Source organism: Prionailurus viverrinus, chromosome F1 (assembly GCF_022837055.1).
Source record: "Prionailurus viverrinus isolate Anna chromosome F1, UM_Priviv_1.0, whole genome shotgun sequence".
Lineage (NCBI taxonomy): Eukaryota > Metazoa > Chordata > Mammalia > Carnivora > Felidae > Prionailurus > Prionailurus viverrinus.
This window is the reverse complement of record NC_062577.1, coordinates 18,890,738-18,918,428: the sequence shown is the minus strand read 5'-3', so window position 1 is coordinate 18,918,428 and position 27,691 is coordinate 18,890,738. Positions and strand designations below refer to the sequence as shown.

Genomic DNA, 27,691 nt, shown 5'->3' with positions numbered 1-27,691 from the left:
AATTGCACACAGGCTAAAATCTGCAATATATATTATAGCCTATAACTTTTAAATTAATTAATCCAACACTTTGCCTCATCATGGGCCAGCCACATTGGCCTCTTTGCTTTGCTTCAGTGAGTCCAAATCTTTTGATGCCTTAATGCTATTTCACCTCTCCAGATGCCATCCTGAAGGTTGGAAAAGATTCGAAAACTATCATATGTAAAATGTGCCCTTCCTCAGGTCACTATTAATATTATATTTTATAATGTACATGACTTTTAATCTTTAACTTTCTATTTTTTTATTTTTAAAATTATTATTATTATTACTCCTGGTTTTCCACTTGACATAATAGTCTATGAATAAAGAGATACTGACTCTTGTAGAGTATTGATCTCCAACAGTTTTGGTAGTGCTTGGCATATAAATGTTCACAATAAATATTGATTAGATGAATTAATGATGAATGGGAAAATAAGTAGGGCTAGAATAGACACTGTTCCCTTAGAGTCTTTGACAATGCTTTAGGAATCTTATTATTTCTGAGACCCTTATTCACATTCAGCAACTGTTTTGTTTCCATTAAAAGTATGAGAAACTCCAACTCAACTTCAGCTCCAATATATTCCTATTTTTGACATTTTTTTTTATGAAGGAGATTTCTATGTTGTAAGTTATACCCTGGAAACCTAAATTTCAGAAGTACAAAGTTCTAACAATGTGGAAATTATCAATACATTGGTGCTTCTCTTTAAATGATGTAAATTTAGCATTTGCCAAAAAAGATAAATGCCAACTAGCATTTAGCAGTAAGATTTCCTAGCAATAAGATTTTGCACATGTGGAATTTTAACTATTACACCTTGCAAAATAGAATTTATTCTCATGTTGTGTCAACTGATTTTGCATAATTTCATTATAAACATTAAATTTGTGTCACTAAAACATTAAAGTATCTTTCGAAAATTTTCATTATGCTCTTGACCAGTGTTTCCTAATATTGCCTACATTGAATTCATGTAAAGACAAAATGATTTTCTAGGATTATCCAGAGACTTTCATATCTACTCAGACACAACGGAAACCCTAAAACTAAAAAGGCAAAAATAGCAACAACAGCAACACTGCATATGTTTCATGATGTTACTTCTTTCTAAAATAAAAAAGAATACAGGATCCCAAAAGACTTACCTGTCGAACTGCATTTAGGAGGGATGGACCAGCCACTCTCTGTACATGTGATGTTGCTCTGATTATTTAAAAGGCGATAATCTGTATCACAGACAATTTCTGCAGTGTCACCTTCCTGGTGTGTTTGTCCTGAAGAGGCAGAATGACCATTTTCCACCCAAGGGAAAAAGCACTGTCCTAAAGACCCAAAAGATAACTAATATAAATCTTGCAATGAAGGAATATTATACTTTGCAAGCTTCAAAAGAGAACACACACACAAAAATTCGTTTCTTAAAAATGAGTTCATGCAAGTTAAAAATATTAATATGTAACGTCATCAATCATCATGTGTATGTATAAAACACTCTACACTTGTAAAATTCCTTTAGATATCAGAAAAGTTAGTTTTGGTTTCTCATTTGATTGTCTAAATTGCTTCCTGAAGGAGGAGATGACTTTTATCTCCTGTGCCTTTTTTGCTTTTCTCTTTGATGACTCTGTCTTCTTCATGACTCTGCTTTTCTCTGTGCTCATTGAGAGAGGAAGGCAGATGTAATTTTAAAAAACAAAGATGTGAGGGGTGCCTGGGTGGCTCAGTCCAACTTCAGTTCAGGTCATGATCTTGTGGTTTGTTAATAAGCCCTGTGTGGGGCTCTGCGTGGACAGCTCAGAGCCTGGAGCCTGCCTCAGATTCTGTGTCTCCCTCTGTCTCTGTGCCTCTCCCGCTTACATTCTGTCTCTGTCTCTCTCTCAAAAATAAGTAAATGTTAAATAATTTTTTTAAAAAGATGTGATTAACAAAAAGGACAAAATTAAGGATAATAGTAAAATTCTTCTTGGATATTCAAAGAAACAGCAATTTTGAATCTGATATTACACATAAAAATAAACTCTCTTGAGAAAACCTACAGTCATACAATTACCAATGAGTGTGTTTAAATACTAGCAGTTAACAGTATTGACCACCACTATTTAAAATGAAAAGATTTATAAATGGCTTTTATGATGTTTAAGTATGTTCCTTCTATCCCGACTTTCTCGAGGGTTTTTATTAAGAAAGGATGCTGAATTTTATCAAATGCTTTTTCTGCATCGATTGACAAGATCATATGGTTCTTATCTTTTCTTTTATTAATGTGATGTATCACATTGATTGATTTGCGAATGTTGAACCAGCCCTGAGAAACTTAACAGAAGACCATGGGGGAGAGGAAGGAAAAAAAAAGAGGTTAGAGAGGGAGGGAGCCAAAACATAAGAGTCTTAAAAACAGAACAAACTGAGGGTTGATGGGGGGTGGGAGGAAGGGGAGGGTGGGTGATGGGTATTGAGGAGGGCACCTGTTGGGATGAGCACCGGGTGTTGTATGGAAACCAATTTGATAATAAATTCCATATTTTAAAAAAATAAAATAAAATAAAATAAGATAAGATAAGATAAGATAAAATGAAAAGGTTTAGACAAAAGTTTGTATCTTGTTTCTTTTCTGATTTGATTTCCACAAACAGTTTCTTATAAAAGGAGAAAAGACTACCTTGTTTTTGCTGATTGGTTCCTCCAGCCCCTGATTCTGTGATTGTCTAATTGTTCTGTGATTCTGTGATCTACCCCCTGGCATCCACTTCTCCACTCACTGAACACACTAAATAATTCATCCAGATAATAACCAGGGTATTTACTCACTGATACACTTTGGTGTTGGTGACCATCCTTCCTCTGTGCAGGTTATTTTAGTCCAGAGTGATTGTGAAGGAGATGCAAAGCTGTGATCACACGAGTAGTAGAAATACTTTCCCAGAGCAACTGGGAAGTTGTGTTTATATCTGTCTTCATCATATATGTTTCCATGTTTTATTTCTGGAAAACCACAAGTTCTTCCTTAAGAAAAAAAAATAGTACCATACATGAATGAGTAATTCTATTTTAATAATCACATTGATGACTTTATGATTCTATTTAAGTTAATTGTTCCACTTGTATTTGTGATTCAAGAGCTGGGGCAGTCTATAACTAAGAATACAAAGGTATTTGAGGTGTTTGCGTTGTTTGAGTTCTTCAGAAGTATTTCCAAGATTAAGATCACACAGAAAAAGCAAACACTGAGAAAAAGAATAAAAGTAGGTCTATCCACTAAGCTTCCCAGGTCTAAGAACTTTGCTTCTGGTGGGATGCTCAAACTCTTTGCAGTTCTCCACTCATTTCCGGTGTCTCTTCTTCCTGTGTCTCATGCATACCTCCCCTCAGAAACCTTAGCCATTTCCACCCCTCTTCTCCTACTCTAGGCAACACATTATACATAGGATATATAAACATATATGCATATAAAACTATAGTTATAAACTGGGTGTCCTAAATAACAGAAATTTATTTTCTTGTAATTCTAGAAGCTAGAAGTCCGAGATCTGGTATCAGCAGGAATGGTTTCTTCTGTGGCATCTCTCCCTGGTTTGTACATGGTCTCCTTTCCCTGTGTCTTCACATCTTCTTCTCTTTGTGTCCTAATTTCCTAATTTGCTCCTGTTATATGAACACCAGTTTTATTGGGTGAGGGCCCACCCTAATGACCTTGATTTAACTTAACTTCCCCTTTAAAGACCCTGTCTCTGTATACTGTCACTCTTAAGTCCTGGGAGTTAGGATTTCAGCATCGGAATCTTGCAGAAACACAACGCTATCCGTGCCACTAAACACACAAAGATGTATTCTATCTATGAAACAGTCTGCTTCCACTAAACAGGTTCATGTCTCCTTTGAGAAACATTGGTACAACCCAAATTTACAGGGCATTCTTAAAGGTACTTTCAGAAAAGAGTTACTGAGTGAGGATAGTTTTAAACTGGACAGGACCCTTTGTTGTATTGTTCTTATTTCTGTTGCTAGGAAAGGAAGTTGCCTGAATATAGTCTTAAATAGCAACTAAAACTCAGTGTGGGGCAAATTACAAAAATAAATTCTAGTAAATTCAGGAGTAAAGCATAGTGATTTATGTCCTACTCACAAATGCTGTAATGAAGTACCCTAAAGCACATTAGAGATTTCATTTACAATAATCTGGAAATAAGACGCTTTGCTTTTAAAAGAAATCAGAGACTTTAAAAAGATATCATAATGAAAAATTTATAAAGATGTTAAGGAAGGAGAAAAATATAGTTATACAAATAAAAATCTTAAAGATTTTATACATGCAAGAGAAAGCTATCAGAACTAATACACAAAAAGAAATTGCTCTCTAAAGACAAGCTTAAAAAGCTACCAATTACATTTGTTATGTCATAAGATATAATTTTTAATACATAAGGATTGCATTCAGAGATATAATCTAGAAAATATATTGCTCCAAAGGTGAAAACAAATCAGTGCTACAGTTAACGCTCTGAAAATTTTTATTTATTTACTCAATACTTACCAGTGGACTCAGAAATGTAAATTAAAATTTATTGTCTTAATGCTAATTTTGTTGAAATATTAAATTGATTATAATTGCTTACCACAGCTTTATTAAGGTATGATTGAAATATGGTAAACTGCATATATTTGAAATGTCTGATTTAATAAGTTCTTTCGCATGAGTGAATTGGGATAGCGGTTTTCTCCAAATAAAACATCAATTACTTTATTTTACTAAACTACTAGCTTAGGACAAATACTTATTCTGTTCTGTAAAGACAGATATTTTTAGGTTTTAAGTAGTTTTTAAAAATTAAATATCCACATATTGTGAATAATAGCACAGGCTTTCCTACTTGTTCAAATCCAAAATATTTTAGAATGACTTTATCCCAACCAAAAAGTGTCATTTTGTATTGAGAGAAATTACTATTAAGTGTTGATTGTTACTGATTAATTCATATTTTAAGTGAACCTCAATAGTTGAAAAATATGACAAATATTTTACTTCCCCTAAATTTAAGCAGTTTTGACATATGAATTCATAAAACTATCATCATATACAAGATTATGAAGATATCCATTGCTCCCAAAGGTTTTCTTGCATTAAAACAAGAAACCTTGGGCCGTCTATGTGGCTCAGTCAGTTAAGTGTCTGACTCTTGATTTTAGCTCAGATCATGATCTCACGGTTTGTGAGTTCAAGCCCTGCATAGGGCTCTGCACTGACAGTGTGGAGTTTGCTTGGGATCGTCTATCTCCCTCTCTCTCTGCCCCTCTCCTGCTTGTGGCCTCTCTTTCTCAAAATAAATAAACTAAAATAAATAAATTAATTAATTAATTAAATAAATAAAATAAAAAAAGAAACCTCCATATATTTATTTTGAAGTCAGCACCTCACTTTTCTTGTGACATATTGCCTAAAGTTGTGTGAGCATACTCACATATCTCCACATTGAGAGTCCTTTTTCTGACAAACTTAGGAAAAAGAAAACAGAATTTATTTTATTTTCCCCTTAGATAAACACGAGGTAATTTTCCTATAAAGTTATATCCCATTAGGGTGTCACAATACAGACTATTTTAACTAGTAAATTCATTAAAAAATACAGACACATAAAACTAGATATGATATGAAGTCACATTTAAGAAGGAAATCGAGTGTTCAGATGTCTTTTCAACTTACCTTGTCCATGAGCACAGGAAACCCACAAGGTGAGAATGATACTGATTAGTAACAGCATGTTAGTTATTCCCAATGGTGTATCAATACAAATATTCCAGTTGTGCTCTTTGTGGTTTTAAATCTGTTCTGTTAGCAGTTACCAAGCGTGACCCTGAATTTAAGTGCACTACCATGAAGCTCGTCAATTGAGGTTACTTAGTAAATATCAAAGTTCAACGAAGTTTGCAAAGTCTCTCAATTCCTATTAGTGGTTTCACAATAATTTCTTGAATTCATTCCCTGATATGTACTTGTACGACTTTATTTAGGGACAGTAACAGGTTGGACCCAAAAGTGAGAAAACACTAAACTTTAAATAAACACCTATTGAAAATTGGTAAGGCTCTTTCTCAACCAGATGAATCATATGCAAATAACTGAGTCTCTGTCATTGTATTTTTCTCTTGTCCTTTACTTACCCTCATTATGTAATTAATTAGGGGTCTATGAAAACCAGTGTGCATCTGGACCCTATTCCATTATCTAGATTTTCTTATGCTTAGGAAACACTGCTTGACTTTTAAACTCACCTTAGATTACACTACTGAGTACAAGAGTTTCAGCATCTTCTTGGCATTTAAATATCTTTTAACCAACATGCTTTGAGGCACCTTTTATTTTAGGGTACAATATATTCAGAGGCATGCAGTGATATCCCTTTTGTTTTAGGAACATAACTCAAATGCCCTCACAGCTGTCCTTTCACTGATTTATTAATTGCATTTGTTCTGATTTTTTAGATATACATGCATATTTACATATATATAGCTAATTATATTTGCCATCTTCTAAGATACAATTACTTAATATAAGAGCATTGTTTTCAAGCAGATAATTAATATGGAAAATATAGTATTACTATAAAGGAGGAGAAAATAAATCAGTCATCACTGTCATAGAGTTAATGCATTGAAATTTATTTATTTCCTTACTATAACTACATGGTTTTAAATATTAAATAATTTAGTAATATATACAACTAATACTTCCAGAATACCAAAATAGCTTATATTAAAGTGAACCTGGGGGTGTCTGGGTGGCTCAGTCAGTTAAGCGTCTGACTCTTGGTTTCGGCTCAGGTCATGATCTTGCCGTTGGTGAGTTTGAGCCCCACATCGGGCTCCATGCTGACGCTGGAGCCTGCTTGGAATTCTGTCTCCCTCTCTCTTTCTGCCCCTCCCCTGCTCACTCTCTGTGTCTCTCTCTCTCAAAAATAAACAAATAAACTTAAAAAATAATAAAGTGAACCTCCTACAAATAACAGATATAAACTCGGCACAAATTACAAAAATGAACTGCTTGAGTGAGTTAATGCAAGCAGAAAATGAAAAGTGTCCAATCTTTGAAAAAATGGAATTAAACTCTGAGATCCATCTTTATGTATTTTATGAATTTACAACACACCTACATCCACATGGTGCGTGGATGATAGAACTCAGGCAGAAAGCAGGAGTCTCACCCGTGGGACAATTTAGGGATCTGAGTATGGGCCTGGAAGACCCTCTGCCAGGTGAGAAGAGAAATGTATGGAGCTTCATCAGGGAAACCCCCCAATAATCTCCATATGTCCCCTTAAATTATTCCCTAATCAATATGAGCCTGCATGGGGCAAAACCCCAAGCAGCCCAGTGGGAAGAAACTACTGACTGCAAGGCTGAAAACTTTGAACACTTCAGGTAGTAATCAGCGTAGAAAAGAACGGGTTTGGAGTTCAGGGCCAGCATAGCTTATTAAAGTTGTCACATTTTACTTGAACCAGACAGATATGTCTTAGGAGTAAATACTATGTCCCAGGAGTTGACTAAGGGCTATATTCTTGTATTAAGGCAACACTGAAATAGATCAACTCTAAAAAAAACCCTTAAAACTAACACCTCACAGGATTACACTATTCCACCAGGAACATAACTTCTGTCTTGTATTCCTTTATGAGACAGTCAGCCAGATATGATGGCCATAAGAAGAGGCAGAGGATAGATTTAGGAAAAAATAAAGTTTATTATACTCACAAGTCCTAGAGGCAGAGTCAGAAGATAGGGATGAGGGGAAGGTTTGGGGGCCAGAAGAGGTATGGCTCTGGATCGGTTAGTTTGTAGATCAAAGACAGTCTCCTGTCTGGGCTCTTTGATATCTCTAAGATTTAGTAGTCTCTCTTCAGTCAGAGGTTTTGTAAGATATCAAACCATTATAATATACAGAAGACGAAAAAATTTACAATAGAACTTCTGCTAGAAGAAAAATCTATATTATTCAGAGGTAAACACCAGAATCCATAAATCTCTACAATGTTTTCTGGTGATGTTCACTGTACAGTAAAAACTTACTGGACATGCAGAGAAGCAGAAAATATGAACCATAGTCAGAGGAAAAGAGCTACCAAAAGAAACAGACCTAAACACAAACAGTATGCTAGAATAAATAAGATAAACATAACTTTTCAATGACTATGAAATAGAAGTTAAAGAATTTACAGGAAAAGTTATATATAATTGTTTAAGAGATGTTGACTTTCAGAATAGAGGCAGACAGTGTCTAAGTACCAAATATGAATCCTAGCATTAATGCTAGATATAATCTTCATAAAAACTGTAGAAAAATAGTAACAATGAGAAATGTAAAAGAAGAAATAAATGGACTTGAGAGTGGGTTAATAAAAGTTATCTGAAATAAATATCTTAAAAATAAAAATGAGAATCAAAAATTAAAGACTCAGTGATCTGTGGGGCAGTATCATGTGATCAAACAAGAAGAGAGAAAGTTCAGGGCAGAAGACCAATTTGAAAAATTATGGATAGCAATCTTCTAAATGTTATTAAAGACATGAAGCCATGGAACCAAGAAGCTCAGCTAACATCAAGAATGACAAATACACAGAAAACCATAATTAAAAAAAACAACAAAACTGTTAAAAATAAACATTAAAAAGAAAGCTCTGAAAGCACCTAGAAAAAAGATGGAGAAAGAACATACATCATACATAGACAATGCCAATCCAGAGATGAGCTAATACTGTCATCAGACTTCTCATCAAAAACTAAGGGCCGGAAAACTAAAGAATTACATCTTTAAAGTATTAAACACACAAAATAATAAGGTGTTAAACATACCACGTACATGCACACACACACTGTCAAGTAAGAATACAATACCCATCAAAAAGATTCTTCAAAACCAAAAGTGAAATAAATACATTTTCAGATTATTTCAGGGAATTTGTTACAAATGATCCACGCTACAAGTAAGATGAAAAGAAATTATTCCAGAGAAATAAAACTGATACTAGCTGGATATGTGGATCCCAGAAAAGAGCCTAGACCCTGAAAGTGATCATGCTAAGGATGCCACTTGATTTGATGCAATATGAAGTAACAAGATACCACCTTAAAATATTTTTACCTTAATTATTTATATCCTTATTTTCATCTTAAAGTTTTCATATTTTTAGATACTTAAAATGTTTATAGTCAACTGATTTTTAACTAATTATATTGTTTGAAATGCATGAACATAAAAATCACATTGCAGACCCTTGTCTTTGAATGTTTCCAAAACCCTCTATACCAGCAGAATCGTGAAAATGTTTTTAGATTTTAAGATCATTACCAAAAAGGTCTTCATCGTTTTCAACATGTGTTATCTTAGTTTTTAATATATCTTTATTCTAAAATAATATATTCTTGTGATCCAAAGGTGATATATGCTAAAGGCAGAAAAAAATGGAGAATACTGTTAAGTATTAAGCAGTTAAATAGCAACTCTGACCATTAGTATTTCTAACTATAGTTATTGTAAATATTCAATCATACTTCTGCTGACCTTTATCTTATAAAATTTATCCAATGTTCAAAGCATAGCGTACGTATGTGTGTAAGTTTATACTTGATATTGGATTTTTTGTCACTTTTCATGTCCTGTAATGATAGTTATGTACCCAATTATGATTGGTTTTAATCTTTATGTGTGCTAGATTGTCATCTTGTAAGAGAGTATGCATTTCATCATTTTTTGTGTATAGATATCTATAGACAAATAAGCAAAAGTTAGGTGATAGCTACTTACATCTTATTGCTAACACAGGAATGACATAATTAGGTTTTTATGTGTTTTTGAAGTGATATTATTTTGCAAAGAGAAAAAAGCATTTTCTCCCACTTTCTCTGAAACAAGAGTCTTAGGAAGCCTCAGAAGTTATGGAGAGAGCTTTGAGAAAGTTAGAAAGATGGATAGAAGCAGGCACTGAAGTGATTGAACCTAATTTCTCACCGTAGATATTTTATGAATAGGACACATAGTATTTTGGTTTGCCAAGTTTTCATGTGGTGCTTTTAAGAAGTGATTCATTTGTCTCTTAGATTATAATTATACTATCTATATATTTTAAACACATATTCTGATTTATGATTAAAAATGAGTTCATACTTGAAAAAATAAACTGAGAATTGATTAATTATGAAAAATGCTGAATAAATGTACCTATTTTAATTTTAGGACTGCATTTTAACCACTGGTTTTAAAAAAATTTTTTTTAACGTTTATTCATTCTTGAGACAGAGAGAGACAGAGCATGAACGGGGGAGGGGCAGAGAGAGAGGGAGACACAGAATCGGAAGCAGGCTCCAGGCTCTGAGAGGTCAGCCCAGAGCCCGACGCAGGGCTCGAACTCACGGACCGCGAGATCGTGACCTGAGCCAAAGTCGACGCTCAACCAACTGAGCCACCCAGGCGCCCCTAACCACTGTTTTATACACAAACACGATACATCAGTCTCCCTTCTCAACAGGTTGCTCGGAATGTAGGAAGTGGTGTGTGTCTACAATAGCCAGTTTTACATGCAAATTCAACAGAATCCCCTGGTTTATCATAAATTTGTTTCTTAAAACTCCAGCGTAACTGTATGCTATGTTTTTTCAAGATTTCTTCTGCTCATACACCTGAAAGTGCAAAAAATGAACATGAAACATTAAGTAGTAAATAAGTATTTTCCACAGAATTTCAGACTTTCAGGTGCAATCTTCCATGCTGGCTCACGGCTTCACTCTGAAAGTCTTTTCTAAACCAACTGATTGAAAATCCATCATGTAGACTTAAATTATTTTAAGCAATTAATGAATTAATGATGTAAAAATGAGGTACCATGTTTAATGTGTGATAATTAAATGTTCTAGCCAAAGATTCACAGTGTCAATTATCACACGAAGAGCTTTCATTAAAGAATATTTTGTTGCTGGGTGCCTGGGTGGCTCAGTCGGTTAAGCATCTAACTTCGGCTCAGGTCACGATCCCACAGTTTGTGAGTTCAAGTCCTATACTGGGTGAGCTTGAGCCCCATTTCAGGTGAGTCCGCTTCTCTCTCTCTCTCTGCTCTCGCTCACTTGCTCCCTCTCTCTCTCTCTCAAAAAAAAATTTTTTTGTTGTTGTTACTTGAACAGGAATTTTCCAGACTTTATTTACTCACATATTAATATTTAGTAGTCAAGCGTTCAACAGAATGATTGCTAGTTAACCCATGAAAATTCTATTATAAATAGATATTCTACAAGAATATTAAAATACTTACCTAAGCATTATGGTGGTTCTGACCACTGTCCATAAGTACATATTATGTTCGTGCTTCCTTGAAGTTCAAAGAAGGACTGGCATTGGTACTCAACTGATGATCCTGGAGTGTATGCTGGTAATGTGAATGAGGTAATGTCTACATCGTCAATAGGTGGAGGGGGTCCACAGTTTCCTTTAGAGTTTTAAAAAAAATTATTTCATTTCTTGAAAGACTAAAGAAAAACAGGTTACAATAAAGCAATAAAAATATAGCACCAGACTTAATATCAAGACTTATGATTTCTGCTGACATAAATGATTCCTTGAAGAAATTTTAATCACTTAAACTGAGAATCACACTTTTAAGCCCTTCTTTTTATCCCACATGAAAGCGCACAGAAAGCATTAACAAACATATCCGTTTTGCAGTATTGTGATATTGATATCACAGTTTTTCTTGGTGAATATTTGCTGGATAGATGGCTAGCTAATATAAACAAAAAAGTTTTCTTGTTATACACAACATACTACAGTGTCCACTGGATCTCTAGTCATTTTTTTCATTGATTTTCATTTTTATTACAAAGGAAACACCACCTTTGATAAAATTCAAGGAATTACACGTTTGTATAATGCGAAAGGGCATTGCTAGCTTCCTGTTCTGGACAAGATGAAGTAGAAACATTTCTGCTTATTCCTTCTGCTAAGTAAAAATCCTGAATATATTTCAAAATCCAACATAAGAGACTGTGAAAGATGCAGACAAGAAATCAATCTTTCAAGGACTTCAGAATCCAAGGAATCACACTGCAGTGAGTTGTTTGGTTTTTCATTTTGCCTTCTATGTATCCTAGGCTGGGCACTGAAGAAGAGTGTAACCCAGAAATGATATCAAGTTCAGGCATAAAAAAGGTTCCAAGAATTTCCTTCGTCCCTTTAGACAATGGTTCAGGAAAGGAGCGACCTAGCAAGGCAAGCATTTTTTACAAGACTTAAATTACTTCAGAGAAACTTCATAGAAGAAACCTAAGACCACCCCTCTCCCCACCTTGATCCAAAGACCAAGTGAAGAGCGTGGACTTGCACCCTGCCTGGTGGCAATGGGGACCTGATAAACAAAAGATTTCAATAAAATCCAAAGTCTTAAAACATAATACCCAAAATGTCCTGTATATATTTGAAAATCATTCATCATACCAAGGAGCAGAAAAATCTCAAAAGGGAAAAGGAAATCAACACAAGACCACACTGAGTTGATAAGGATATTGGAATTATTTGACAATGGTTTTAAAAAATCCAATGTGAACATACAACTGAATAATGTAATGATAAAATTTCTTAAAAACTTATTTGATGGGCTCAATTATAGATATCAGATGACTGACTGTAGGATGCACAAACTTAAATAAAGAACACAGATTACTCACTTTGAAAATATACTGAAAACAACAACATAAAGTGAACAGAGCTTTAGGGACCTGTGGGAAGATAGCAAAAGATTGGATACCCAGAAAGAGAAAAGAGGTTGGAGATGAAAGAAAACAACTTCCAAAAATAATGACTGAAAAGTTCCCAAATTGGACATAAGGCATAAACCTACACATTAAAAAAGCTGGACAAGATAAACAAAGAAATTCATGCCAAGATACATCATAATCAAACTGCTAAAAACTGGTAAGAAAAGGAAAAAAAAAATCAAAAGCAGTGAAATACCACCTCACATCTGTCAGAATGGCTAAAACCAACAACACAAGAAACAACAGGTTTTGGCGAGGATGCAGAGAAAGGGGAACACTCTTGCACTGTTGGTGGGAATGCAAACTGGCGCAGCCACTCTGAAGAACAGCATGGAGGTTCCTCAAGAAACTAAAAAAAGAACTACCTTCGATCCAGCAATTGCACTCTTAGGTATTTACTCAAAGGATGCAAAAATTCAAATTCAAAGGGGTACATGCACCCCAGTGTTTATATAGCAGCATTATCAACAATAGCCAAACTATGGAGAGAGCCCAAATGTCCATTGACTGATGAATAGACAAAGAAGATATAGTATGTACACACACACACACACACACACACACACACACACACACACACACTCTGGAATATCACTCAGCCACCAAAAAGAATTATTATTTGCAATGATGTGGATGGAGCTAGAATGTATTATGCTAAGCAAAATAAGTCAATCAGAAAAAAAATAAGTCAATCAGAGAAAGATAGGATTTCACTCATATGTGGAATTTAAGAAGCAAAACAGATGAACATATGGGAAGGGGGGAAGAGAGAGAGGGAAACAAACCACAAGAGATTCTTAATGATAGAGAACAAACTGTGTTGCCAGAGGGGGGTGGGGGAGATGGGCTAGATGGGGGATGGGTACTAAGGAGGGCACTTGTTGGGATGAGCACTGGGTGTTGTATCTAAGTGATGAATCAGTGACTTTTACTCCTGAAACCAATATTGCACTGTATGCTAACTAACTAAAATTGAGAGGAAAAGAAGAACAGCAAATAGAAAAAAGAGGTAAATAAAAAGAAATGATTACATAGGAGGAGCTACCATCATATCACAGAGAAAGTGCACAAATGCTTCCTAAAACCACCATTCTGATGTGTATCCAGCTGCCAACCTGAGCAAGAACATGAAATTTAAAACGTCTATTTATTTATGAAAGAGTTCTTCAATGATTCTCAAACCAATAATGAATAATAAAAGGAAAAGCATTGAGAATTAACCATTAAGAAAAGTACCATAAATTGTATATCAGAAGGGGCATTATAGGAAAACAAGAAATGTTTTTTTAAAAACCTCCTGGAAAAGCATGAAAACTTACATAAATAGATAAGAATGTGAATAGGTAAACTTATATGAATAAGTAGGTTTAGTCTCACTACATATCTAGTTTTAATTTTTTTAATGCCAGAATTAAAAGTGATTCTATTATGAACCAATCAAATTAACAAAAATAGGATTGAGTTCATCATGCAAAAATTGTTTGCTAAAATACATAAATATATAAATGATTTTAAATATTTAGGTATAAATGATTTTATATATTTAGAAATCTATAGGATTTTGTCTCATGACTTTGATGCCAATTTATTATGTTTAATGAATCGTATTGAAAACAGATTTTAGTTTGCGTACTGCCCTCACCTACACACTGAGGTGGAGAACTCCATTTTCCCATGTGACAAGTTATCTCATCTTCGGCAGATATCCTGTAACCATCTTCACAAATATAACTTAATTTAGTGCCATGTGCATAAACCCTGGGTTTAAATGTTTCTTTAATGAGTCCATTTTCTACATGAGGTGGTTGAGAACATGGAATTTTTTTCTATGTGAAGAATAGAGATCAAAGAGTCAAGCACAAATATAATGTTTTACATTGAAAAATACAAACAAACACTGCCTGGGGATTTTAAAATATGGATAATTTGAACAAATTAAATTATTTAAAACTGAAACTCTTTGAAACTTGCAAGGATATATGTCTCCCTAATATCTATGCTACTATCCTCCTGTTCAACATGCCCCTTCATTCTTGTCTTGTTCATCATAAGGAGTGAAACAGGCAAAAACAGAAATCTTATCCCAGATTTACAGAAGGTTTTTGTAAGGTTTTGTCTGTGGTCATTTCACAGAGTGAAAGAACGGGGACTGATTTGTATACTTAGATAGTAATTTACTGTATCAAGATAAAGTTTAACATAGAGAAAGGCATAGAGAAAGGTTTAACATAGAGAACGAACATACTCAGGGCACCTGGGTGGCTCAGTCGGTGAAGCGTCCGACTTCAGCTCAGGTCACGATCTCGCAGTCCATGAGTTCGAGCCCCGCGTCGGGCTCTGGGCTGACCGCTCAGAGCCTGGAGCCTGTTTCGGATTCTGTGTCTCCCTCTCCCTCTGACCCTCCCCCGTTCATGCTCTGTCTCTCTCTGTCTCAAAAATAAATAAACGTTAAAAAAAAAAAAGAGAATGAACATATTCTTGTTCATTTATACAAAGCACAGGGGAATGTTAACCCCATTCAAAGAACATCATAAAGCAAGTTATGCGCTACTGACCAACACAGCGTGGTGTTGACCGCCATCTTCCATCTTTACACACAATTTCTGCTACATTGCGAATTATAGAATTTTCTTGACACAGAACAGATATTTTTTCTCCATCACGGTACTTCACTGTAGTTGTCATATCTCGAGCATTGGGAATCTGAGGTGGAGGTGGGCATGACTGCATTTGTAGCTCTAAAATTATTAAAATTAGATTTCTTGATTAAAAATCATAACTTAAATGTATCAAGAGGTTAATTTAGCAGAGAACTCAAAATGATGTATCATAAATGGTCAAATAATAATGGCATGTTCTGGGTTTAAATATGGTATACTCTTTGATACTTCAGTGTATCACATTTGGCTTATTCTCATGGTTTTCTTTGTTGTTTCTTTTATTCTTTCTGTGATCATAATTTATATAAAACCTCTTCTAATTATTTCTAACCATTAAGATGTTCTGAGTTACTCAGTATCAGGCACTAAATAAAGGTTTTCTGAGTATACCCCAGGAAGTCTTCTAAATCCTTTCAATTGTCCACATTTTACATTTAATTCAGGGAAACATTTGAGCAAACTTTATTTGTGCTACTAATGTCAGATTTTCTATTTCTAAGCTGACATTAGTATTGTATATTTCATCACAAATTTTTTTTCTTATATTTATTTTAAGTATTTGGCATTTTTTTTTCAACGTATTCTCTTCTATGTCTGATATTTAACCACTTTTAGTCCTAATGATTCAAACTTGTACTTCCTCTTGATAAGTCTTGCCATAGGTTGAATTTAGCTGAATTTTAGCATGATACTCATCTAATTGTATACATTACATATGTGTAGTTCTTTATATAACAATCATACCACAATAAAGCTGTTTTAAAAAGAAAAATGATTAGAAAACATAAATATATGGAAATTAAACAACAAACTTCTGAATAACTGACAGGTCAAAGAAGAAATCGGAAGAATATTAGAAAGAAAATATTTTATATAGAATTTAATGAAAATACAATGTATACAAAAATTTTTGAGACACAGCTAAAGTAGTGCTTAGAAAGAAAAATGCAGTTTTAAAGTTTATATTTTAAAAGTAGGATAGTTTAAGTCCATATTTTAATTTTCTACTTTAAGAAATAATATGTGTAATAATATTACACATGTACCTTCAGAACAATAGAGGATTACAGAACACTTCTTAACTTGATTTCTCAGTCTATAGTATCCCTAACAACAAAACCTGGCAGAGACATTACAAGCAAAAGTAACTGTAGGTTAATATCCCCCATGAACACAGATGTAAAAAAAAAAACCTTAAAACTATATCAGTAAATTTAGTACATGAAAATACATCACTACCGAGTTGACTTAAGAAATGAGAGATTTAGGGGGCACCTGGGTGGCTCAGTTGGTTAAGTGTCTGACTTCGACTCAGGTCATGATATCACAGTTTGTGAGTTTGAGCCCTATGTTGAACTCTGTGCTGACAGCTCAGAGCCTGGAGGCTGCTTTGGATTCTGTCTCCCTCTCTCTCTGCCTCTCCCCTGCTCACTCTGTCCCTCTCTCTCTCTCAAAAATAAACAAACATTAAAATGAATAAATAAATAAATTATTCAACATTAAAAAACTTATACATGTAATTCACTGTAATAACACAATTAAGAAAGCCATATTATCACATCTATAGTACATCAAAAGCACTTGAAACATCAGTGGTTGATGATAAAATTGACTCAGCCAAGTAGGAATAGAAAAAAATTCCTTTGATCCAATAAAGGATATCTATAAAAATCCTAAACTGACATTATAATTATGGTAAAATGTTAAATGCCCTCTCCCAGTGGTCAGGAATAAGACAAAGATGTTTCTTCCTTTAAAAAGTTTACTTAAGGGGCGCCTGGGTGGCTCAGTCAGTTGAGTGACCAACTTCAGCTCAGGTCATGATCTCACAGCTCGTGAGTTCGAGCCCCGCATCAGGCTCTGTGCTGACCGTGCGGAGCCTGGAGCCTGCTTCAGATTCTGTGTCTTCCTCTCTCTCTGCTCCTAACCCACTCGCATTCTGTCTCTGTCTCTCTCAAAAATACATAAAACATTTAAAAAGTTTATTTAAGGTCCTAGCCAATGCAACAAGATAAGAAAATAAACAAAAAGTAAAAATAGAACAGACTCAGATTTAAAACCTTGTATTTGTAATGACATAACTGCTCATAGAAAATTGTAACAGATCTAAATAAAAAAAAGAAAACTATAACAGATCAACAAAATGATACATAAAATAAGGCAACTTAATATAGTTTCAAACTATAAAATCAATATACAAAAGCCAAGTGCATTTCTTTATACTTGCAGTAAAACTGGAAAATATAATTTTGAAAAACTGCATTTATAGCATAAAAATATAAAACAGGAATAATTTTTTTATAGCTGTAAAACTTCTACACTTAAAACATTATTGGGAAAATAGAAGCATAAAAAATAATTGAAGAAATCTAGTATGTTTATGGATTGAACACTCAATATGATTAAGATGCCAATTCTCCCTAATTTATTTTTCATTATACAAACCATCTATTTCATTATACAAGCAGATATCTTATAGAAATTCATAAGCTTTCCTTGAAATTTTTATGGAAATGAAAAGACCAGAATGAGTAAAGCAATTTTGAATAGCAAGAACATATCGGAGAACACAAATCAGACTTCAAGACTTACTATAAAGCTATAGTTACCAAGGCAATGGGGTAGGAATAAAGATAGATAAATGGATACATGGGCTGAGTAGAAAGTCTAGAAGTAGATCATTGCTTACATAGTTAACTGATTTTCATTTCAAAGTCCTTTCCACACATATTGCTAGAACAATTGGCTACCTATATTTTTTTAAAAATCAACCCCTATTTTATGCCAAACTCAAAAATTAATATAATATGGATGATATACCTAAATATAAATGCTAAAACTATAAAGCTTCTAGAAGAAAATGTAGAGCATATATGCTTCATTGCACATAAATATTTATTTCCTTTTACAAAAGAACAAAAAATACGTTGAACCATAGATAGGTCCTTATATTCACGTGACACTACTTTCCATGTATTCTAGGCTTGGGGAAATTAGTTAAAATATTGAGGAGAGTAAGTTAAGGTGTCCTACTGATAGAGAAGAGCAATACAAATATGAAGAGTGGAAAAATGGAATAAAGCCTGTGCTATTCAATAGGAATCAGTGGTGTCAGCAGATACAGAAGTTTCAAGACAGATAAACACATAATTAAATAGGTGATAAGGGAGATTCATGCATCCATAAATAGATACATACATAGATACATTAATGGATATATTTATAGGTACACAGATACATACTAGTTATAGGCATAGGCATAGGCATAGGTATAGGTACCTTTGTGTGTAATAAAGGGAGTTAAAAGCAATGGTATTCCAATAGTAATTTGTACACCTACTGCCCAGATGTTAATTTAAAGCCAAGTTTGTAGGTGGTAAAGTTATATCGCTGACTAATACGGTAATGATACAGTAACACTAATACAATAATGATACAGTAAGTATTTAGAAGCAGTGTTTTGGCTCTTTTTTAAAATTACCTTCCCACTTGAAAATTATTTGTAATAATAAATAGCTAATTTTTTAAGGCACAAAGATCATTCTTTTACAGGTTAGAAAGAAACCACATAAATTCTTAAAAACATTATAAATAAGAGCTTACCTGTGCAGGGTATTTCAGGATCCCATCTTCCATTTATGCAGATTGAGTGTTTGTAGTCTGTTCTTCCTCTACATTTGTAACGTATGTTGGTATTATGATCAATCACCTCATATGAAACTAACTGTGATGATTTACACTTCTTAAGTTCATTTGTTGCTATAAAATTAAAATATTCCCTTGAAAAGACTAATCATAAAAATCAAAACAACTACTACATAAAAAATAGCTATAGAGTCAGTAGTCTAACGTATGCTCATAAATTCCACCAAGTCATCCTGATCATATTGCATGAGATGGGCTTATCATAAAGACAAGAAATAACAAGTGTTGGTGAGGATATGGAGAAAAGGGAACCCTTGTACATTGTTGCTGGGAATGTAAATTGGTGCAGCCACTTCAGAAAACAGTACGGAGGTTCCTCAAAAAATTAAAAATAGAACTACCATATGATCTAGCAATTCCACTTCTAAGTACTTATCTGGAAAAAAAAATGAAAACACTAACTTGAAAAGATGTATGCACCCCATATTTGTTGTAGCATTATTTACAACAGCCAAGATATGGAAGCCATCTAAATGTCCATTGACACATGAATAGATAAGGAAGATGTGGTATATAAATACAAGGGAATATTTATTCAGCCATAAGAAACAATAAAATCTTGCCATTTGCAACAACATGGACAGACCTTAGGGCATTATGATAAGGAAAAGAAGTCAGACAGACAAATACCGTATTATTTACTTATATTTGGAATCTAAAAAACAAGTTGAAAGCTCATGGATACAAAGAACAAATTGGTAATTGTCAGAAGCGGGGTGGGGTCGGGTCAAATGGGCGAAGAGAGTCAAAAGATACAAACTTCCAGTTATAAAATAAATAAGTCGTGGGGATGTAATGAACAGCATAGTGACTATAATTAATAATACTGTGCTGTATGTTTATAAGTTGCTAAGAAGTAGATCTTGAAAGTTCTCATCACAAGAAAAAACAATCTATAACTAGGTATGGTGATAGATGATAGACTTAGTGTGATCATTTCACAACGTATACAAATATCAAATCATTATGTTGTATACCTAAAATGAACATAATGCTGTATGTCAATTATGAATGTATATATGTACATATAAAAATTAAAACCCCCCTTAAAAAATAAATTGGTTGTTTAAAGTCAGGGACTGTTTTCTGTATATGCTCTTAGAATCTTTGAGAAGCTATTCTTTTTTACACCTAGTCATCCTATAATCCAATAATATTATAATGCCATAATAATAAATTTTTGCTAGATTCAATATGTTACGTATGGACTATAGAAGCTTTTTATATAGTTATACATTTCAATAATTCAATAAAAATGGGAGTCCTTTTCGAAGTTGATAAAATCTCTTCATAGGCCTTTGCTAGGATTTGCTAATGGTTTAAAATACAGAGTCAGGTGAGGATGAATAGAGCAAACTCAAATAAATTGGCCGAAGAAAAGATTTTGCAATGCAACCTTAAGAAAAAATAAATAAAAAGGAGTCTAATTCAAAACAAACTAGAGGCTCCAGGCTTCGTCCTATTTTTAGAACTGGTCCAGAGTGTTGAGGGAGAGAAAACAAGGTATTCTTCAAAGGATGGTAACTGAAGGAAGATCCGTAATCAAGAGGAGCGGTGGTGGTTGTTGTCATGCCCAATGTTTGAAAGGATTTCTTTGTTCATGAGGAGAAAATAAACATATGGAGAAGAGCAAAAGGAAGAGTGGAGGTACAAAGTAAAAACACTGAGAGGGGAAAACTGGAGTAAAACCTAACGTAGCTGAAAAGGTGACATTAAACGTAATACAGGTAGAGGATTAATGTTAAGAAGGAAAACTCTGAGACCAGAGGAGAGTAATCACTGAAGCAGATGTTTTGGTGTTAAGTTATAATGAAAAGATGAGAGTTTTCATGCCTGGTATTACCTTCGGTTTTTTCCCGCATATGACAGAAATGAGGGGAGATCATTTGTGGGGAGAGGATAGCATTAAAATGAGGTTTGGTCTTGGGGGACTGACAATACCTTTGACAGGAATGTGTTTAGAAGCAACAAAATTTATTGATCTATTTAACAAACTCCTACTGAATGCCTCCTCTATGTCGGCCAGTCTTCTGAGGATTGGGAACAAGTCAGTGAAGTATGAATCCCTGTTTCCTTGGAGATTGAATCCCAACTGTATCTGCTCTTGGGATTAATTAATGCCCAGAAATTGGATGAATAAATGAAACTGGACATCCTGGTCTCTCTTTGAATGCAGAACCCAGAAAAACTCTTGGAAAGAACTCATTCAAAGGGAAAAGTGAAAGAAGGCCCCCAAGGTTCTCCAAGTTAGTCCTCAAAGGGCAGGATGATTCACTTACAGAATCAGAATTTTTTTCTTGGCCCAATCTCACCTGCCTCGTATGACTGAGTTATACTACTGACCGCCCACCCTCCAGCACATGAATTTCTTTTCGCTGCATTTGAAACTGGCTGAGGAATCATCTTTTGTTAGAAAATTTGATAGAGGCAAGATTCCTATGGGAGTGTAGCTAGTGGTATTTTGTCAACTTTATTTCCTTGTTTTCCAGGGCCTGAAAGAAAGAGTGCCCTATAAAAACAAAAATGGGGGGCGCCTGGGTGGCGCAGTCGGTTAAGCGTCCGACTTCAGCCAGGTCATGATCTCGCGGTCCGGGAGTTCGAGCCCCGCGTCGGGCTCTGGGCTGATGGCTCAGAGCCTGTAGCCTGTTTCCGATTCTGTGTCTCCCTCTCTCTCTGCCCCTCCCCCGTTCATGCTCTGTCTCTCTCTGCCCCAAAAATAAATAAACGTTGAAAAAAAAAATTTAAAAACAAAAATGGTATTTATGCAAAGATAGTTATATTTTCCTGGTAATTAGTATTCATGTTTTAATCATATATACACCTGCAAGTAAAATGTAGCTTCACACTTATAAACAATGTCAATATCAGGGACAGGGAGCGTCATAAAATTCAACTGCTAGTTTATATTTTTCCTCTGTTGGTACATATTGAACTGTAACAACAAATGTTTGAATATAATTTAAGACCTGATGTGTTTCACAAATATCTCTAAATTTCAAAAATATTGTCACAGATATAGTTTTTACAATAAAAATGTTACGTTTTACTGAATGGCAATTCAAGAAATACTATTCTCACCAACACACTGAGGAAGTGGGGTCCACCGTCCACTGTCACATGTAATTGATCTGGGTCCAATCAATGTACATGTTTCTCTGCAACTGAACTCCACTAAAGCTCCATGGTGAAAGGGAGGGGCAGAAGACTCCACAACATAACCATAAGCAAGTCCAGGTACATCACCCCACGTACTGCCCTCTGTAAAAACTTCACAAAAAATATGTTTCTCTTTAAAATATAATTTATGTGGTTATATGCAGATAACAAAAAGTGTTGATTTAATCACATTTGAGTGTTCGTGCTTTTTATACATTACCACTACATAGAGGCAAGGTTGTCCATGTTCCATCTACACACTGAATTTTATTAGAACACGTCATCAAAAATCCAGAGTTGCAAACATATTCCACCACTTCGTTAAGTTCATATTTTTCTTTGTTTGTTTCCTTAATCTCCCCGCTGGGGGGTTGAGGAGGCATACCACATGATTTTACCTGCCCTACGGTAGAAATACTGTGTAAATAATGGTTACGGTGTCTATAATTTCAAAATCCACTAGAGTGGAGAGATTTTTTTCTTTAATCAATTTATTATTTATTACATAATTTATTATAGCATTCTTAAACAATAAAAAATGGTGTTTACACCAGATTCATTTCCCAGTTCTATTACTTCTACTGAACTAACCTATTAGAAGTATATTTAAGCCTTGCAAATATGTTCAATATACAAAGGCATAAATCTGACTAAGGATATGCAAACTGATACTTGAAAATGAGAAAACACTGTAGAGAGAAACTAAAGGCCCAAACAATGAAGAAATATAGTTCGGAAGATTTAATATTGTTAAAACATTAATTTTCCCCAACGATCTATAGAGCCAATGTTATCCCAATCAAAATCACTGCAGGTATTTTTGTAGAAATTGACAAACTGATTCTAATATTCACATGGAAATGCAAAGGACCTAGAATGGCTAAAAAACTGAAAAAGAAGGAAAGTTTGAAGGAATAACATGATGTGATTTCAATACTAATCATAACACTACAGTAATTAAGAAGCTGTGGTTTGGGCATAAAGACAGAAAGACTAAAAAAGAAAACAGAAGGAGGTTCAGAAATAGACCCATATGTATATGGACAATTAATTTCTGACAAACCTACAAAAGGCCATTCAGGGTAAAATGATAGTTTTTTCTACAAAATGATGTAGAATTGGACACTCACATAAATCAGAGCTTTGATTCTATCATACCTCATATTCATGTCTCACATACAAAAATTAACCAAAAATAGAGCATAGGCCTAAATGTAAACCCAGAAACTATAAATCCTTTAGAAAACAAAAGAGAAAATCTTTGTGAACTGAGATTAGTAAAATATCTTACATATGACACATAAAAAAAAGACACAAAAAATATTTTCTGACTACCTTACGATCCTGTAAACGTAAGAAACTGTTGGAGAACAAGAGGCCGGAGGCACGGTAAGAATGTCCTGAAGGAAAGGGACGGAGCAGCAAGGAACTGAAAGCTGTTTCATTCCCAGGACGCCGGAAGGACGCCAGGACTGCTCGTTCTCTCCAGAAGGACATCGTACAGGCGCCAGGCCTGGGAAAAGAATGTTTCGTCCGGCGCCAGATGTACTCATGACCCGGTATGGAATACACTGCAGGTGGATGGCCTGTCCAGATGTCAAATACCGTGTTGTATGTTCTTGCTGCTGTCAGACAGTTTGCAAAAATGAAAGAGGCTTGAGCCAGGGGACCGATGCTTGCGCTCCGGAAGAGTCTTAGCCCCTGCTTTGTAGTTCTCTCCTCACCGCACCTTTAGGACCTGTCTCTAAACTTCAAGGGTGAATTAGAAACCTTGGTACACACCCTGAATTCAATTTTGAAAGTATAGCTCAGACAGGAAAGAGTAGCAAAAGAAATCTGTTCAATAATCTAGATATTCTAAAGAGGTATTCAAACCAATTAGTAAATATGACTGTACAATTATATTAATATTCATATTACATGCAAAAAATTTATCAAAACTTTCTAAAAAAAACCATCATTTGAGATGAGCACTTGATCAATATTATTAACTTTGATTAATCCATATATGTGACTGAACTGACCAAAAGTTTAGATACAATCAGTGAAATGAGTTAAGGCCCATGCTATTAAAAATGTCCAGTATTAGGGGCGCCTGGGTGGCGCAGTCGGGTAAGCGTCCGACTTCAGCCAGGTCAAGATCTCGTGGTCCGGGAGTTTGAGCCCCGCGTCAGGCTCTGGGCTGATGGCTCAGAGCCTGGAGGCTGTTTCCGATTCTGTGTCTCCCTCTCTCTCTGCGCCTCCCCCATTCATGCTCTGTCTCTCTCTGTCCCAAAAATAAATAAACGTTGAAAAAAAAATTTTTTTTAAAAATGTCCAGTATTAATAGTGGAATTGTAGGCAAAAGGAAAAGTAACAAAAGTCCCTTCAGAGTCAGACATCATAAAAACATCTATTCATATTTCCACTGCATATTTCAATGAACAATTGGAGATTAATTTCTTAAATAAGAAGTCTAAAATACCTACTACCCAACACATGTCCTGCACAGGGTCTATCTCTGGCTTAATGCATTAGATTGTAGACACAATGGAAGCCAAAAGAAAATTAAGAGAGGAAAAACTTGATATCCAAAACTCAATTGTTTCAGCAATTGTAGGATAAATATTCACCTTTACATGTTGGAAGATCAGGGGACCATCCAAAATGGGAACACTGAACTGAATCTGGTCCAACTCTTGGAAGTTTTTGTCTGCAGGAAAATTGCAACACATCTCCAACTTTATATTTGTCCTTTTTTGGCTTAGGAATTAAATATTTTTCTATTTGGAAAATTTTTCTATTTTCTATTTGGAATCGAGCATTCTCTTTCTATAAAAAAAAAAGGTAAAATAATTTAATGAGAATATATAATTAATCATTGCCAAAGTAAATTTTACATGTCTCATGTAATAATGAGGTGCAATGTATTATATTTACAGAGGGACTTCAGATAAATTCTCTTCCTTGAAAACTTAGATATTAGGTTTTATATACCTTCTAAAGCCATACAGGACTCTTTGAGAAATATTAAGGTGTTGAACAGCAATAGATATATCCTGAAAATTTATTTGTAAAATCACTTTACCTATACTGGAACTGATTTTATCACTGACATTTACAAAATTTAATGTTATATTTTTTATACTCTCAAAAGAGAAAAGTATTCTCTCATTAAAAACTCAAAAAAAAATAATGCTACAATTTTTAAATTGCACACTTAAATAAGAATTGGTATTTTTGTTTAATATAATTGGGGACCTGGAATGCTAAAGAGAAGCATTTCTAATGAATTTCAGTTAGAGGAACATTTAAAAAGCTTAACTGATACTTTATAAGTGAAGAAATCAAAGTGAAACATGAAACAAAATGAAGAAAGATGTTCAAGGCCATAGAGTTATATTCTAGGTGTCATGAATAGTTATGTAATATACAACCAACTATTATTATTACATTATATTATATTAACTGATAATATATATGTTATATATAAACTTATAATTATACTAACTGTTAATAAATTGTTGGTTGTTCTGATTCAAATTAGGAGTGTGTAAAATTATCTCTTAAAATTTGTAAAATTTGTGACATTGCTAAGTAGTATCAAAAACTGCATTTTTCTTATTGAGAATCCTCCTATATTGCTAATTAGTTTATAAAATTAAAAACTGGAATTTAAAAATTTGAATCATACTCCAAAGAAAATTCATACTATCTAGAAGTATTAACACATAATCATAAAATTAGATGTAAGAGAACTATTTTTAAAGTAATGCCACTAGGGGCGCCTGGGTGACTCAGTCAGGTAAGCTTTCTTCTTGGTTTCCGCTCAGGTCAGGATCCCACAGTTCATGAGTTTCAGCCACACATCAGACTCCACGCTGACAGCAAGGAGCCTGCATGGGATTCTTTCTCTCTCCTCCTCTCTCTGTCCCTCCCTCTGCCTCTCAAAATACATAATAAGCTTTTTTTAAAAAGTAATGCCACAAAAATAACTCCACAAATGTGCTTTTGTTTTAATCTTGGGTTTTATAGATTAGTTGAGGTCACACCTGATGAGAACTATAGGAATTCCTCTCCTAAAATTCTATTCCAGTCTTCTATGTAGCAATTCTTTTTTTTCTACGTATCTTTGTTTATATACCTTGTGCTCATTTTATATATTCTCTATCTTTAAACACATCATGAAAAATTCTGCCTTAACACCAAAAAAATAATAATAATAAATCTTGGCCATAGGTTATTTTCCAATTGTTATATTTATATAAAGCTAATGACTTTTAAATTGTGATTTAAAGAAGAGTTTGAATAGGCATATCTTGAATTAGAGATATTTATCTTTATCCAAAAGTTAAAAATCCTAAATCCAGGCACTGATACTTAGAAATGCTAATATAAATTTTTTAAAGTGTACATTTATTTAATGTTGCTGGAAATACTGTTTAGCTTAAGTGGTTTATGACAACCATAATTCTTTGGAAACCTCCCCCCAAAGGGGAGAATGCCCAGGACATTTGAAATAAACTCAATATCATTCAATCTTTGTGCAATTTTCTGCTACATGGTCGAGGAAAGTCATTTGAAAAGAACACTAAACTGTCATTTGTTCATTCAACTTTTGGAGGCCTTACCATGCTGGTGAATTCCTACCAATGAGTTCATAGGGTCATAAGTTTTATAAAATTTGCAATAAAAGCCTTATTGGCCACATCTGTTTCTACCACTGTCCTTGTCACCCCAACTTCTACTCCATCCCATTTTCCTGACATGTGGTGACATTGGAAAGATTATGGGAATTATATATTTAAGATTTTGAATTCTTTTTTAAAGAAGGCCCCTCAAAATTCTAAAAGCTTCTGATTTTTTAAAACCTGTATCTGTCTCTAATCCCAGAAAAGAAATTCATGATCATCTTAAAAGTCTCCCCTTCTACTTAGAATAAAACCCAAACTCTTTATGATCCATTTCTTGCCTACACTTCCAATGTAACTTCCATGTCTCTCCCCCTGTCAATCCAGACGCCAGGCTTTATGATCTTTGGATTTCTTTAAATAGCTCAAGTTCCCTGCTGTTCAGCTGTTGCACAGACCCCCATCTCTATCCTGAAGGGTTTTCAACCTTCCTTTGTGTATATGCTGTCCTATATAAAATTGAGCCCTCCGTCCCCACCCTCTCATTTTCTAAGCTCTTGGATTCTTTTGTTTCTTTGAACAAGGTTACATATAAAATATATTTAAAATGTGTTTTTATCATCTGGTCCATTATTGGGCTTAGTTCATTGTTTGTTGGTTTGTTTTCATACTGGGTTGAAAGTTCCCAAAAGGCAGACCCATGTTTTTCTCCTAGCCTATATCGAGCTCATAAATGG

At 34.3% G+C, this 27,691-nt stretch overlaps 1 protein-coding gene across 1 annotated transcript in view; it reads right to left on the bottom strand.

Moving 5' to 3' along the window:
• Positions 1-27,418, bottom strand: part of LOC125155041 (complement factor H-related protein 5-like) — a 43,980-nt gene extending 16,562 nt beyond the window's left edge. The window contains exons 1-6 of the mRNA XM_047839849.1: positions 27,413-27,418; positions 24,957-25,086; positions 22,560-22,747; positions 22,267-22,444; positions 19,087-19,242; positions 15,379-15,561 (exon numbers count right to left, since the gene is read on the bottom strand). Of these exons, the coding sequence (XP_047695805.1) occupies positions 15,379-15,561; positions 19,087-19,242; positions 22,267-22,444; positions 22,560-22,747; positions 24,957-25,086; positions 27,413-27,418 (841 nt within the window). The remainder of the gene's footprint in view (positions 1-15,378; positions 15,562-19,086; positions 19,243-22,266; positions 22,445-22,559; positions 22,748-24,956; positions 25,087-27,412) is intronic.
• Between the last annotated feature and the right edge of the window lie 273 nt (positions 27,419-27,691).